Below are 16978 nucleotides of genomic sequence, written 5' to 3'. Positions count from 1 at the left end.
TATAACCAAATAATAGTTGCAATTATAAATTCGGCTATTTTACATCGGAGAACAGAACAAAAAAGAAATTGAAACATAGTTAATAATTTCATTAGGTTTTAAGAAATAATAGTAATTACCAAGTAAAACTTAATTTAGTTAATAATAGCATTTTTTTAAATAATGTAGTGCCATTTTCCGAAAATACTACCTCAAGGGTGCTTTACTGTGATCAAATAAGTAAAAAGAAAATTAAAGAAATAATTAAGCAAACAAATGCAGTTTTAGTTTTATCCTAAAGATCATCTCACGCTCACTACATATTTCCAACTGCTGGCGGAAGAACATTCCACGCCATCAGTCTGTTACAGCAAAGGCACGCTAGCCAAATTTTGTGCGCTGGTCGCAAGCTGACAAGATCATTTAACTCATGTTGTTGTAGCTAATCGAAGCGTGAGACATCTATCAACCAATTCGTCTGGAATGCACAATTCTTTTCGATACTCTGGAGCCGTATTGTGTATAGTTTTTATGCAAGGATTATATGCCTGGACGATTTGGCGTGTGGCGTTTCGTTACATCTGCATATCCGTACTAAAAACTAGCGTGATATAAGTGATGATGGAATGATTATTCCGAAACCGATAGACATGGAGTAGTGTTTTTTAGAGTGGTATTACACAAAGTGATCGATGTATGATAAGGAGAGTATATTACCATATTTTTCAAACCTTCTCCCGCACCCAATGGTGCATAGGGCACTGCATCATATAAACGCATTGTTATTTTATAGTTAACACACGAAGAAAAGGTGATCAGCCCTCCGCTTCAGGTACCAGCCCAGGGTAATATCGAATAAATATAAGAGTGAATAAATCACTTATATTTATTTTACCCCCCATACCACAATCCTTTTAATATACGAAATATGATAGAAGTTATTGGACACTGTTATTTATCGCGTTAGAATAAGTTGAATTGAAAAATTGGTGAATATATCAGAGATGGTACGCTGGCAGTGAATTCGTCTAATTTAACGCTGAAGAGTAATCGTGTTGGTTCCGCGACTCCTTACCGCCTACTCTCCTCCATACCCAGAATATCAGTAACAACGCCTCTGTCTTCTGCATCGCTAATACAGTCCACTTGCTTCTAATGATGTCATTATACCGGTTGACAATAATTCCGAATAATAAATATACCTTGCACTTGTTAATGCGTTCGTGGGCGGTAAGTCCCGACCGGCAAATGTGTAATGTAATGGGCTACCGAGGTGCTAAATCTGGTGAACAATTGTTGGAAACGTCCCGGGAATGGCATAATAACTATGCTCTCCTTCAAATGGCCATAATCTCGGCGGTAAATCTTGACGATCTCGTTAAATAGCACTAATGGCTGACGGTCTTATAAATCAACGATACACATATATATGTGTCGCCTACTTTCAAAATCCGCCAGATCCATGTAAGTCGATTTTACAAAAAATGCGAAATTCTCCGGGTAACATTTATGTTTCAATGATTTGTCACATTTAGATAAAATATTATGAAATGGAGAATTTTCCCATTTTTTGGATTTTTTTCAGTATTTGAGAAAAAAACAAGAGACACAAACCGAAAATGACGTCATCTTAATTTTTGACCTATCCCCGCTCTCTGATTGGCCGGTATGGGTCTGAAGGCAAGTTTCATGAATATATCGGAATTTGAAATACAACGCTGTTTTTAAGTATTTTTAGCACGGTTTTCAAGTATATAAATATTACAAACAATAAAAACCACAATTGGCATTCCGATAGAGTATTTATTTTAAAATCTTATAAAATTGGATCTGGCGGATTTTGAAAGGAGGCGACACATATACAGCGACTGAATCCCATTTTTATTGTAAACTTCATTTCATTTGGAAAACTGTTCAACAGATGATGCACGTGGTTTGATAATGTCTTTATTACTAAATCATCCGTTTTTGGTATTTTTTACATAATTTAATATTGATCCTTCTAAAAATGTTTATTTATACAAGAGTTTATAGATATTTTTCTGATGATTTTCCAAGTCAGGTTTTCGACAGAAGCCACGGTTGTTTAACGTACGCTGTTTTAAATACAATTAACTATATTTAAAAATGGATACCACATCTGAAAACCTTAAATGGTGGTGTCAACAATCTGCATAGTCGAAGGGCATGCATGACTAGATGTATGGATGTAAAGGAAGCTAGGAGTGTGTCATGGCAGAAGAGTGTGGCGTTCCATTATCTCTGACTACGCTTGGCGAGAAACAGCGTCATGGTAGTAGTTGTAGTAGTAGATACCTCGTGGATAAGGGTAAAATATCAGTTTTTACCATTATTTCAATATTCTGTCATTGGTTCCATCGTCAAAATCGGAATTTAAATATAAATATAAAGTTTGGGTTAAAAAACACTCCATCACGAATTTCCATAGATAAAAGAGAAAAAAGGGTTAAATTTGTAAGTTATAATATGGATACTCAAAGCTTCAAATACTTCTTTCTGTAATTGCTAATTTTTGAGCCATAACAGTAAAAAAAAGATAATAAGCACCTTATGAATGCCAGTCTAACTTGTCAACATCTTAATATCAAATATACTTTTAAATTATAGGCTATGGTTGTCTAGTGACATGATAAAACCACATTTTCACTACAATTATTAAAATACATTTTTAGTTTTTATTGGTTGTTTAATTGGATATTTGAGTACTTATTTTTTCTTTTCATCAATTCGTATTGAAGTGTTCATAGTTTCTCTTCGAATTTTGGTCACCACACAAAACGCATTAAGTATTCACGAGTCATCATTGCGTCTAAGTGTTATTTAGCCGCTATTAGCTTTCTCATATCCAGTAATGCTGCTGTTTACTTTAGTCTCCCGAGCAGGTTGCTAACTTATTTATTGTCTGTTTATATCAACATTGACGACATAATCATTACCGTCCTTTCTGCCAAACATCAGCTATGACTTGTTTATTACATGATTCTGTGTACATATTAATATCTTATTTGTGAACCGACATCTTTAATTCATATTCCTCACTTCACTTTTCCACCTCTAATAATTTTCTTCAACCTTTAATTTCATTTAGAATTTTTAATTTTTTAATCCGTATTATGTTTTTAATTTCCTTTAGCTTTAACTTTTTTATGCAGTGCTTATTTTATTTCTTCGTAATTTTCAAATTTCCAAATGTATTTTCCCATTTTTTTCATTATTTGTTTATCTTACTCATACTTTTTTCCTGCCATATCATTTAATGTTTATATTTTCCTCTGTAAACACATCCTCCGCTATTTCATTTTATTTCTCATCTGTGGACAAATGCTATTACTCATATGCTGCAAAACGATTTATGATTGAAATTCCAATTATGAAGTTAGAAAAGAAGGTAGATGAAGACAGTGGCAAAGACGTGGCAAGTAATCTGGGAGGTATGTATGAATGTGGAAGAGGTAAACAATGTTTTAAAATACAGAGTGGTGTGGCGTTTATTCCCTCTACCTACCATTGCGGAAAAGCCGAGTTATAATTAATAAGTTAGTTATTTCTTTTGTATTTATTTATTTTTATAATTATATTTAACTATGTTTCAAAATCACTATAAAAATATAGTGATTTTAAAAAAGTACATTTTAATTATAAAATAGAAAATCACAAAGTTACTGCCTTAAATATTTTTTATGGTCCCTATTTTATACATTTGATCTTGTTTACTTAATTTTTGTCTTTGTATACTTATTTTGATCATCATTTCACCCATCTTTTCATCTTACGAGTATGCGTACTCTTTTTTTTTAAATACTTAAATTTGTCAAGTCTTGATGCAAAACTTATTTCAAGGACATTTGGAGTTGGGACTTGAATTTTGGAGTGAAACTTCTATTTCACGCGATACATTAAAATCGTGTCTAGTTACTTCACGGTTTCCCCTGCGTTTATTATTTTTATCATTATTTTTATTGTTTTAATTAGTACAGTTTTGTGGAAATTTATATCATTAATTTAAACCATTTCGTTGTGATTAATTAATTTCACTCGCAAACGGAATAAATAGCTCTAATTACGTATAATAGTGTTGTTTCCTTCGGTTACTCCCGAGAGGGTGATAATATAATTAATGTAAACTGCGGCTCTCTAGAATAATTCATCATACAGCAAGAAAATATACAATGATAAGAAATGAAAAATATTTTTAATTAACGTTTCAACTGTCGGCTTATTCAAAGCGGTACAATAATCGCATTCTCAACTGGGTATAGGTCAACACGCCTCGTTTTAATATAGGTACATAATATCTAAGACCAGTAGCGAGGCAAGAAATGTACGTTTTTAGATACATATATTTTTTTAAAATTAATTCCTATTTTGATGATTTTGGCTGAGATAAGCATTATCGATAAAATTAAGAAAGGTGTGTTGAGATGGTTTGGACATGTGGAGCGTATGAGTGAAGAAAGAACGGTTAAACAAATTTATGAGGCGAATGTAGTTGGAAAAAGAAGCAGAGGACGACCGAGGAAAACTTGGCACAATCAGGTATGTCAAATACTTGAAAGCGGCCGGGTCAGGAGTCGTAATAATCGTCGGGTATGTATGAGGAGATGCATGAATGTAGAAGAGGCAAAGAATGTTTGCAAAGACAGAGTGGTGTGGCGTTCGATTCTCTCTGCCTACCCCTGCGGGGAAGCGGCGTGATGGTTAGTTAGTTAGTTAGTTAGATATATTAAGAAATCACACTCATCTGCAGTTAGCATATGTGGCAAATGTGAGCGAGAGAACAGAATGAGGACGACCAAAAAAGACTTGGCACGATCAGTTCAATCAGAACCTAAAATCTGGTGGTGTCAAAAGTCTGCGTAATGAAAGTGCACGTACGACTAGATGTATGGATGCGGAGGAAGCGAGGAGTGTATGTCAGGACAGAACAGTGTGGCGTTCTATCTTCTCTGCCTAACCCTGCTTGAAACGGCGGGATGGTAGTAGTATTAGTTGAACTATTAACAAATCGAGTACGTGTCGAATTGATTTATCAACAATTGTAAGGATTTATTTGTCATACGTTACCATTTATTAATCAATTATAATTAATCGTTGAATTTTTTTTCTTCGAATAAATAAATATTGTTCAGATTCTACACACTGTGCAATCACCACAACAAAAGATGATATTTCTATGACAATATTATTCACTTTTTTATGCTACCAGATAAGGATAAAAATTACTCGTAAACAATTAATTATTTAATTGATTGTTTGTTTGACCTAAAATCATTATCTTTCCGCGTTTACATTTCAGTCTACTGTACTTCTTGTTGGTTTAAAGTATGCGTCAGTTATAAATTCATCAAAAATGAATCTCAAATTGAATTCTCAGCTGAAAATTCCTTATTATTTAATTAGTTGGCACACGGACGAGAAACATTAAAGAAATAATCCCTTAATTACCGTTCAGAGAATTAATTGATGCAATTGCCTCCTCGAATTAACTCCATTGTTAGTTCAAAGTTACTTTCTCAAATAATGTAAACTAACTTTACTATCGGCTTTATCGTAAACTGTATAGTAACTGGCCATTAACGACGGCTCTCTGACCGTTATTAATATTGATTTATTTCAGTGAAAATTAATTTCTTGAATGTTTTTCGCAGATACTTTGTGGCACCTTTTATAAACTTTATAAAATAAAACAACTTTGTTTTTAACACTTTTCATTGGTACACTTTATCCAACCGGTTTCGACAAGAACCTTGTCATCATCAGGGTTTATGTACTTAATTCTAAAACATTGAAATACTCATAGTTAATTACCCTTCCCTTACCAAAAACTTCCACGCACTCCGTACACTATATGGAAATATGATTTCAAAAATATGATTTAAAAAACTCAAAATTAATTGCAAAAAAATTAAGAAAACGTTCCCCTTATCGAGATTTCTTCCTTGTACCAAGGATGCATTTTACATTTGGTAATTTTAAATTATTTTTAAAAAAGTACGTACTTATCTGTCAAGGGATGCTGTAGTTGGTGACGTGATATTTTTGATTACTTTAATAATAATAATAATTAATTTGAATAATTTATAAAGCGTAATTTCTCGTAACATACTACCTAAAGGGCGCTTAAGGTTTAAGCTTTCACTATCCTTTTTTTCAACCCCTTGTCAACGACATTTTCCAGTGGTCGATACAATAAAAAATAAAAATAAATCACCCAACATACAAATTTATTATTACCAACGTAAAACTAGAAAAGAACAACAATATTGAATATTTTTATTTTACTTAAGTGAACGTTCTGACTACGTCATTCGTAAAACGATTTTTTAGATTTGGCTTTGAAAAAAGGACACAACATAATCATGCAAACTATTGTGATAAATACTGGCCAGTTACTTGCATTTCTCAGTAATTTGAAACTTCTCAGTTTACTTTAATTATGCTAAACTGACATTCGTTTGTTAAACGATTTTTTATCATAAATTAAATACAATAGATGACTGATTGTTTAAATAAAAGTTACTATTTTAACTGCCGAATTAATATTCAATTAAAAAAAAACACGTTTAATTTATTCAATCTTTTAGATTTTATACTGTTACTATGTACATACTCGTACAATGCAGTTTCGAAAGGAATCTTACGATTCGCAATGTTGCGTAGTCAAGACTAATTTAATGCATAAGGTCATTTTTATTATTAACAATGGATAATGGTATTTTTTTACGGTCGCTTTCAAATTCTTAATTAATCGCGGTTCGGCAATTTATAACATTTAGCATCCGGGGTTTGGTTGTTTTCTAATGACCCATTCTGTCAGCAGTAATGAGTTATGGCATACTTCGAAATTCAGAGCAGTGAATTGCTTGTCAGTTTTTGTACCATGACATCACGGGGCTTGACCCCACAACATATTAATATATATAAGTATCTATCTACATATTGTGCACATGCCCTCTCCATCGAATCCAGTCGATAACAGATGCCTTGGACTTTAATCAAGCATCGCAATAAGAGTAGGAACTTTTATTCGTCATATTGTTACATTACTCCAAGTCACGTCTCTAATTAACACAATAATGTGTCACTGATAGCCGATGATATACACAACTGTAAACGTGATTCTGGTTGTTATAATCAACATACTGCATTTCCAGTGACTTTGTAATCCTGCAAAAACTCCACAGAAAATCTTATAGAGCAGTAAGCTTTAGGCCGACACTTTGAATCTTACTAAACACGTCACTCTCGAAATATTAGAACAGCATCTATGTCGTTGACTGACCATAAGGAAATCTTAAGATCGAGTCTATTACCAGTCACTTGCAATTTATTCTAGACAGAGGTTAACAGGAAAGACAGATGAATAGAAGAGCCCTCACAACTTACATAGACTCTGTAGGTGCATTCTGGTTTATCCAAAATAGTCTTCAATACTAGGAACCTACTCGGAGAATGTTGAATTCTAACAACTGTCATCATACTATACTGTTCACAGCGAATGGAATCGTTTTACTTGACAGTTCACACTCGTATTTACTTTGAGATGATATGGTATGATGCTTAGTACTATGGCTATGGTTACCTTTTGCTATTCTCCTACCCCGGGGTGTGGTTAGTTGATATATAAGTTCGTATGTCATTAGAGTTATCTACGTGTTGATTTGCACGTATTTCTTTCTAAAGTAAAAATATTTATTGCGTGTTTGCTCAATTTCCGTGTTTCCAGTCATTGTATCAACATTCAGTCGGTGTGTACCCGCTGGAAACATTGACAAGTCATCGTATATCTCTCGCATTCTCTCGCGCGTTTTACTTCAATTAATGGCCATCGCTAGAATTTTGTACGGCTAAGTATGCCATTTTGTTTCCAGTTTTATGCAACGTGGGCAAGAAATGCAGAATTGCAATCTCTAGCGCCAACAAACATGTTATATTGTTATGGATTTCTCCTCTACATCTCGCAGTAATTTATTGGCTACATTTTTCAGCGCGGGTAATATATCCCGGTTCTTGGTTTAATATCAGTCACCTGATCAAGTCCTCCCACCTGCACTTCCCACCGACTTTCTTCCCTCTGCTTGCCGTGTTTCTCTGACCCCTGCAATCTACAATATCTCGTGAACAAACTTTACATGTTACGAATAAAATACTCTGATCCTAGCCGATATCTCGCATATTTTTTTGTTTGTTTTTCTTTTAGTGTCACTTAAAAAGGGAATTATCATTTTTAAAGTAATAAATAAATTAATAATAGTAAATAATTAATTAATGTGCGAATAGTGAAATAAGGAAGGAATGCAAAGCTGAGATAAGCATTATCAATAAAATTAAGAAAGGTGTGTTGAGATGGTTTGGACAGTAGAACGAATGAGTGAGGAAAGAACGGTAAAACAAATTTATGAGGCGAATGTAAGTGGAAAAAAGAGCAGAGGAAGACCGAGAAAAACATGGCACGATCAGGTATGCCAAATACTTGAAAGTGGTCAGGTTAGGAGTCGTAACAATCGGAGGGTATGTATGAAGAGATGCATGAACGTGGAGGAGGCGAAGAGTGTTTGCAAAGACAGAGTGGTATGGCGTTCTATTCTCTCTGCCTACCCCTGCGGGGAAGCGGCGTGATGGTTAGTTAGTTTTAGTTTTTAAATTAATTAAAAGAAAAGACACACATGGTACATTTGATATTATCTCTAAATCAGCAAGACAATTATTGCATCAAAATCTCTTTTTCTAAACCCTGTGCGCATCAAATAATTGTGCGTAGCTCACCATATCGAATTTTCCGTGGTATTTATTAACTCCATCTAACGTAAGAGTGGAATATATTTAAAGAGATGTATGTTATGTACTCTAGCTTTCTTTTCATTACAGTGCCTATAACTTGTCGTTTTTGCCCCAACACTTCATTTTACTCCACCGCTCCTTACATTAATTCATTAACCTTTAGTCTTTGTGAAACAAGTACTCTCGTTCTAGTGAACTGAGTGTAACATACTTGGTACTTCGAAGTTCCCACATTTCACTTTATTCCCTTAATTGCCTTCATAGGTTGGTCAATGTCCTAACTTTAGCGCCTCCGTAGTGTAGTGGGTTTCACTTTGTGCTAAAATAAGGTCTTCTGCTCGATTCCCGACTTGTTCAACAAACAATTCTTCGTAATTTTACTTAGAATTTAATGTCTCTTGCAATCCTTATAAACTATTATATCCGGAAACGAGAAAACAAACAATTTTATCATCACGATAATAGTTTGATATTTTATTTTTTATTGTATTTCTACATATTTAATCCTCGCAATGTGACGATGATAATTAGCTTCAAGTATTGAATTCTATTTTTTTAAGTCATAAGATTCGGTATTCTTCGAGCAATCAAATTTAATTATGTGTATATTAGACTCTCCGGACCAAACAATTTTATGTTAACAAAATTAATTGTTTTCCCAATGTAACATTACATTAATTATTTTTCTCATTTCACGTAAAATATAACTATCCACTCTTGTTGGATGTTTTTTTTCTGCCTAAATTTAGCAACATTAAAACAAGTGACCATACATGGTGGTGTTCTCAAAGGTCTGATATTATTATAATATATATAACATATTCGTTTTAGGAAAACTGAAAAAAGGCTTCAGGAATCACGATAAAATGTAACTAATAATATTAACTGTTTTTAGTGTACACATTATAATACAATAATATAATCATTTTACGTGATTCGTTTTAAAACATCAGCTAAAGCAATTGTACACTTATCGAGTGCTAAAGTTCTTATTTCAGCGACAGTGCATAAATAATTATCGTTAGTAATAGTAATTTCATTATTGTCATTCCATTTATCGAGTCAGACAAACTGGCTGCGTGCTTGTTTACACGTGCGCAAATATGTATACTTGATGATAAGCTTCATGAACGTCAGTAATTATTTTTTCGCAATGTTCATATATTAGATAGATCAATCTATATTTCTATATGATTTTTATCCTTATAAAGTTATCGTTAATTGCATTTTTTTGATTTAGGTACTCCAAATTTAATTATTTTAAGTCGATTAAGTCTGATATAAATTTATAATCAACCATTCTGGATTCGGGGTAAAAACGTAAACAATTGGGTATCATTATGGATACATTTTGAAGTCACGGCTTTTACTTGTTACTTATTTCCTTATTCTTCGGAAATTGTACAAAATAATTTGTTGACGTCTGTCTTTTTTGATGACGGTATGCTTTGATTCTGCTCTTTTCTTTTACATATATAAGTACTCAAAATCTGTTACACTAAACTACGAATTCACATTTTATTTTATTTTTAATTTTCAGACTTGATGATATTATAGATAATATCAAATAATTTAAAACCTCACAATTTTTTTCTTTTTATCAAGTTTTTTTTGTTTTAGCTTACACGTTCTATACTTTTTCTGAATCCAATCAATTTACAAGTGACGTATTTTTCATCCTATATGTTTTATTTTATTTTATTATCTACTACTATCAATTAGTATATTTATGTGCGTATTGTAGTATGAACTTTTGTTGCTCTTGTATTTGTCTTACAATCAAATACATGTTGAGTTTTCTTAGTAAATTGTGTTGTTAATTCATCGGTTGATCAAGTGTTTTTGTTTTCGCTTATCGGATAAAGATAGTAAATGTAAATAAATAATTCTCTGAACCGTTTTTTTATCAATTTTATTCATAAGTTTTATCTATGATTGAAGGTTTAATGAAGTAAAATATCAATTGAATTTCATTATTCCTCGAATGTTTTTCGTGTTCGGAAGTTATTAATTATCTTGGTTTTATTTTTTGCAGTTTTGTGATTTATCGCAAACATTACAACTATTGTAAATCATTTTTATTCAGAAGTGAGTGACTTTAGTGAACGACCATATTGACAGCACGCGGACATGATTCGTGTGAAAACTGGGGACAAGCAGAGTCTAGGAGAGTGAATAAGTAAACAAAAACCCACATTTGGCAAAGCAAAAAAATGTCGACCACATGTTTCGGACCTCCACCTCTCCCGCCGAATAAACGGCCGAACGCCAGTAGCAAGGAAGGCGTTCAACGGAAGAACAGCTTCTCGCAAGGCAGCAATCGAAATAACGCGAGTTTAACTTCATCCACTTACATGAGCTTCAAAGACCCGCTGGACGAAATTTTGGTGATCAGTTCCGAGGACGTGCCGTCTCCTGCGGATAAAAATCTTTCGAAAAAGTGCCATCATCACCACAAGCGGAAAAACTCTTTGAAAAAGTGTAAACACGCTTTGAACCTCACGTTAGCTAAGTTTACGGACGATAGAAGCAAAGGAAACTTTAACGGCGATGTGTCGTTCAAGAGTAGCAGTCTTGTGAACGGTTTCGACAGAAGTTACGCGTGTGACGAGCTAGACAGAGCCAGAAGCGAACTGAGCAAGCAGTATTTCCTACATTCCCCCGACGAGCCGAGCGACTCCATACCTCTCAAAACATTCAGCGAAATATTCAGCAGAGGTTGCGAGGACTTGACAACGGTAGATGACGATGCGAGAACGAAATTGACATACGCCACAGTCAAGAGTAGTCCATTTTCGAGGCCTCATTCTGTCGGAAGAGCGAGTTTCCACACTAACTCCCTGACGCGAGGTTTTCGCGGTTTAGGGGAAATGAGATTCTCTTTGGCCAGGAGTTCTTCTGAAGGCAACCTCGCTGCCCTGGACAAGGAAATACCTCTCAGCCTGAGCCCCCTGGGTTCTAGAAGACCTGGGCTGCAACAAAACGCGCAAACGGGATCCACAACCCTCAACAAGTGCCTAAGAGTTCTCAGTGGCAGTTGGAGAAACCTCTTCCAATGTGAGTTGTTTTATTGAATTTTGCACTTTAACATACATTACCCTTTCACTGGTTTAATATTGATCTTCTCATAAAACCTCGATTTTATTCTAACCTTTGGCCCTTTTTATCGATTGGTACAGGGGCGCCAATAAATAACAACCTATGTGCGATATTTTAAATAGTGTTTTTCTAATAATTTCAAAAGTGTTATCGGTGACTTTTCTTGTGGCTTTATTAATATATGTTTATCACGTTTCGAATCCATCACTTTCTGTCATTATCTAACAATGCTTCCCCTTATCTCGTTCACCAATCGATATTCAGGACACACCACATTGTTTGCGTTCACGCATACGCGGTGGAAAATGATAAGATGGAAAAAAATATTTATGAACCGCTCCCTGATTTAAACGTTCAGCACGTACATATCTATATCTCTATATATATATATATATATATATATATATATATATATATATATATATATATATATATATATATATATATATATATATATATATATATATATATATATATATATATATATATATATATATATATATATATATATATATATATATATATATATATATATATGTGTCCACTCGTAGATGGTGCATATGATACCGGCATCGTTAGACGCGGTGTTTGAATACCCTTACGTATATTCGAATCATTAAATTTCATAGCAAAGCAGCCATGTCGAGGATTTTATTTTTGAGCTTATTATTTTAAGTGATCTCACATTCCAGATGTGATCTTTTTTGCTAATTTACGGGTGTGAGGGTCACCATCTCGAATTTATCATCTGGTCCCCAAAAGTTGAACAAATATAAGTGATTTAAACATTAAGTAGGTTCGCCATGAATTTTAATAATGTGACTTTTACACACAAACCCGGCTTCATCTGACAATAATTTGTCGTATTTTTTCGAATTGATATTCATATCATGTGAACGTAATTAATTATAGCCACTTCTCCTAAATGTTTCCGGGTGTTTTAAATTTCGTCCGATTTGCCTTGGAATAAGACATAAAGAGATAAATATAATAAATTTATTCTATAAAATTCGTACTATCTATCCATGTAACTATCACTTGAACCCTTAAAAAGGATATTTATTGAATTGGCGTTTACATTTTAATAATAATTGGTTGACTTGTTAAGTATCATTTAACACAGAAACTTGTATATTGTGTTTTCCGAATTTAATCGCAATGATGCGCCCTTCAGGTAGTATTTTATTAAAATGGCGCTATTTTATAAAACTTTTATCTATTATTTTTATTACTTTTTTATCTGTGCCATATCTGGATATGAAACAAACCAACGCATAGATGAAGAAGAATATTGAAGCTTGGGTATTTACAGGGCTTGTGTCGTGTCATAGGATGGTTAAGTGATCGCTTTACACACGTGCAACATTCTCCATTCTCCATTCTCTACCCATGATTGACAACCACAATATTAAAATTTTCGAAACTTCTGGATATATTGATCAATCTTATGACACAGTACATGTTTTTAGTACAGTTCTTTGTACAGCACCCTTGAAGTGATAATACACAAAAATGGCGTTAAAAGATCACCAAATATTAATCATTATTTTTGTTTTTAAATGTTTATTAATTTAATAGTTTACGACGTTTTTTTTATTTGACTTAAACAAAGCAAAGCAATAATACTAAACAATCGTTTTATTCAAAATTTAAAAACATATTTACATTTCGCTACAAGTAGTCTGTGATACAAACCAGTAGTGGGTTAGCGATATTTCTAAAGCACTTCATTAGCGAGAAAAAAAAACATAACTGTTTTTTTTTATTGATAAAATGTCCTTTGCTCTCAAATTTGATTAATTAAATTATTAATATTCAATCGTTAATTAATTTAAATAAAGCATATAAATTAAGTGATTTACAGTCAATCCATTTAAATGCAAATTTACACGCTAGAGCAGATACTTAGTATTTATTATGAATCTGGATTTACTAAACATGGAAATGGCTCCGTGGGAGAGGTCCATAGAAACGAGTAATTTGTATGAGAAAGTGTCACAAGGCACTGTGTAAACAGATAAATTACATCCATTTTGATATTTGAAATGTGCGTGACTACCATGCAATTCGAAAATATGTGTTTAGATTATAATTAATGTGTTTAAATTAGATATGTGCCTAATGAGTATCGGTTTTTTTTCAGTTATCTGATTAGGATGGGATTTGTTAATTTTTTCGGCTTAAATTTATTTCCAGTATTTGATATCAAATTGTCAACTATATCAGCAGCTAGGAGTACGCAATACTCAACCTATTTTTTTTAAAACCCATTGCATACATAAGAGTAACATATGTAATTTTCCCAATGAGTTATTTCATTCCTCATTTAAGGATTAAGTTTAACAAGGTTTGTACCTACAAAAACAACAAAATTTTAAAACGAAGTAAATGAGATACATAAAAAAATTAATAAGATTGGAATACAGTAAAAATAATAATTAAAATATTTAAAAAAAACTGGAACAAAAGCATGAAATAAACAAGACCTAACACAAATACGAAGGTAAAAAATATATACAATTAAACAAAAGTAACCTGGGGCAAAATGTAAAATATAAAACAATAAACAGGTATAGTAAATATGCATCTAAAAAAACAATAAGTTAAAATTAAAATACCCTTTAAATAAATTTTATGTCGCTTCCGGAATTTAGAATGCCTGAAACACATGAAAAGTTCTAAATTTGGAATATTTTATGCTCAGAAAAAAAAATTGTATTGGTTTCGCGAATTAGCATTTCTGAAAGCGAAAATACCCTATAATGATAATATTAAATTGTGATGAGAATTTATATAGTGCCATTTTCGTAATATACTACCTCAAGGGTGTTTTAATGTTAATGAATTGGGGTAAAGTTTTCTAAACAAATGCGTTTTAAGTTTTTTTCTGAAGATCATCTCACTCTCACTTTTTCTTACTACTGGTAAAAGAGCATTCCACGCCATCGGTCCTGCAACACCAAAGACACGCTAGCCGAATTTAGTGCGCTGGTTGCGAGCTGGTAACACAATTTTGCCCATAGCAGTTGTTGTAGCCGATCGAAGCGTGATACTTCTGTCAACCAATTCGTCTGGAATATACAGCTCTTTCAAATACTCATGAGTCATATTTTGTTGTGATTTATACATGAGTAGACAGAGTTTATATTCAATCCTTTCGGGAAAACGCAACCAGTGCAGTTGGTGAAGTAGTGGGGTGATGTGACTGAGTTTATATCCTGCCTACCAAAGAAGCAATAAACGTCTAGGATTATCCAAGGTATTTTACTACAGCCCACTCTGCCAGACTTCCAACAGCCATGCAGATAACAAAATATTGATTTTTCAAAAATATGATTTGAAAATGTTTCCAGTTCGTTGCTCTAAACTGATATTATTATAAGTAAATAAAGTAAGTATTTTTATCTTTCAAGTTCTGGAATATCACATTTTCCCTCGTGACAGCCATCTTCAGATAACAGTCTTATGGCCTAAACGGTTTTAAATCTTACTCCATACTTTTAATCAGTGCTTTCTGATCTTCGAAAAAGACGATCTTATAATGTAACATCAGTATATTACTAATATTACATCCACGAACATTTACAACATTCAATTAATAGTAGATATCAAACAAAATTTTGCTTTTTTTGTAAATCTTCATTCGATCATAATGGCATATAAATAAATTAAATTTTAAATGATCGTTTGTTCAAAATCATAATTTTCCCAGGTTATTCGGCTATCACGTTCAAATTTCAACACAACGTAGTAACGAATACGCGTGTGTTTTTATCCGTCTTTAGTATTAAAAATTTAAACCATGGCACTTTTTTTTTTGGAAAAAAGATTTGTAATACCGCAATGGCAGCACCGTCTGTTTGAAGTAGTAGCTACTTACACACTGCTAAACATTTTTCATAACGGACAGCGTGCTTTGACACCTGCTGTCACTTTTTTTTAATATTTTACTTGAACATTGTGAAATTTCTATTTTTTCTCAATTATTTTCCGTTTAACTAGACTGATCCACAGCAACGCGTGATAAAAACTTTAATCTGCGCATAAAAATTGCAGTGTCGGGTTGTGGTCCCGTGGTTAGTATCGCAGACTCTTGATTCAGAGTTTCTGGGTTCGAACCCACTCTACCACAATTTGATACCTATTTTTAATAATGAGCCGCTTAGGCTCACAGAAATAGTATGAAATCGAAGTACTTTTGTAAATAATAATACAATAATTATCTTTAAAAAAGCATATTCTTTGCAGTACGTTAGTTTGAATTCTTCACACCCCCAATGCACCAATTCGTCTTGCAGAAAATTTCATGATCTTCATGCACTTCGCTTCATCTCTCTAGACACGGTCTATTGCTTCGCTCTTCTCAAGAGAGAACACTTTCCATCCCTCGCCGTAACGCATCATTATTCAGTAATACCTGCACTCTGCAAGCTGCGAGACTTTGGAATAAACTAACTCTCCCCGTGAAAGATGTCTCTTCATGCAACTCTACTTTAAAAAACCGTCTACCGAAAGAATTATTTCATCTTTGTTTATTTTGTCTCCTCTCAAAACACTTTTTCTAATTCCATTTTATTTTCTTTCAATTATCTTATTCGTTCTTTCCATTATTTCTTACGCCGTTATCGTTAAATAAATGTTTAAAAAAATGTCTTCTTTATATTGGAGAATACACAACTAAACGACCATTTATAAAGAAAGAAAAGTCCAAAATTTATATATCAAAAGCGATGGTTAGGTGTCATCAAATTAGAACCGATTTTTGTGAAGATTACCTAATGTATGTATATAGTTAATATTTAAGGCCTTACTCGCCCAATCACAAAACTCAGCCAGCATTTGGAAACGCTACAAAATCTCTAAAAATAAATATAGATTTTTAAGAATATTCCAAATATAAAAAAAAATAAGAATACGTATTTTTCCCTTCAATAACTCTTCTTTTTAATACCATATATTTATTTCGAAGAAAAACTTCGGTGTTTTAAGAGAAAAATCAATTACGTAATACGTGAATACGTTATTTAAAAAAAATCTGTCGTGGAATGACATGTTACCTCCACGGGGGTCGGCCGGTGATTGAATTCTGTGTTGCGTT

At 33.0% G+C, this 16978-nt stretch overlaps 1 protein-coding gene across 4 annotated transcripts in view; it reads left to right on the top strand.

Annotated features, from left to right (window-relative positions):
- The window catches only part of ckn (CRK like proto-oncogene, adaptor protein), a 364013-nt gene that overhangs the window by 233967 nt on the left and 113068 nt on the right, over window positions 1-16978 (top strand). For 2 of the 4 annotated variants that reach the window (XM_088267583.1, XM_088267582.1), the window contains exon 2: window positions 10817-11838. The exons of the other annotated variants lie outside the window; for them this stretch is intronic. In XM_088267583.1, the coding sequence (XP_088123709.1) occupies window positions 10995-11838 (844 nt within the window). In that variant the 5' untranslated portion in view covers window positions 10817-10994. The remainder of the gene's footprint in view (window positions 1-10816; window positions 11839-16978) is intronic. 4 annotated transcript variants of the gene reach the window in all.

The sequence above is a fragment of the Brachycentrus maculatus genome, unplaced genomic scaffold (assembly GCF_059751285.1).
Source record: "Brachycentrus maculatus isolate JH-2025_06_01 unplaced genomic scaffold, ASM5975128v1 h1tg000299l, whole genome shotgun sequence".
Taxonomy (NCBI): Eukaryota; Metazoa; Arthropoda; class Insecta; order Trichoptera; family Brachycentridae; genus Brachycentrus; species Brachycentrus maculatus.
This window is presented reverse-complemented; position numbering and strand designations above follow the sequence as displayed.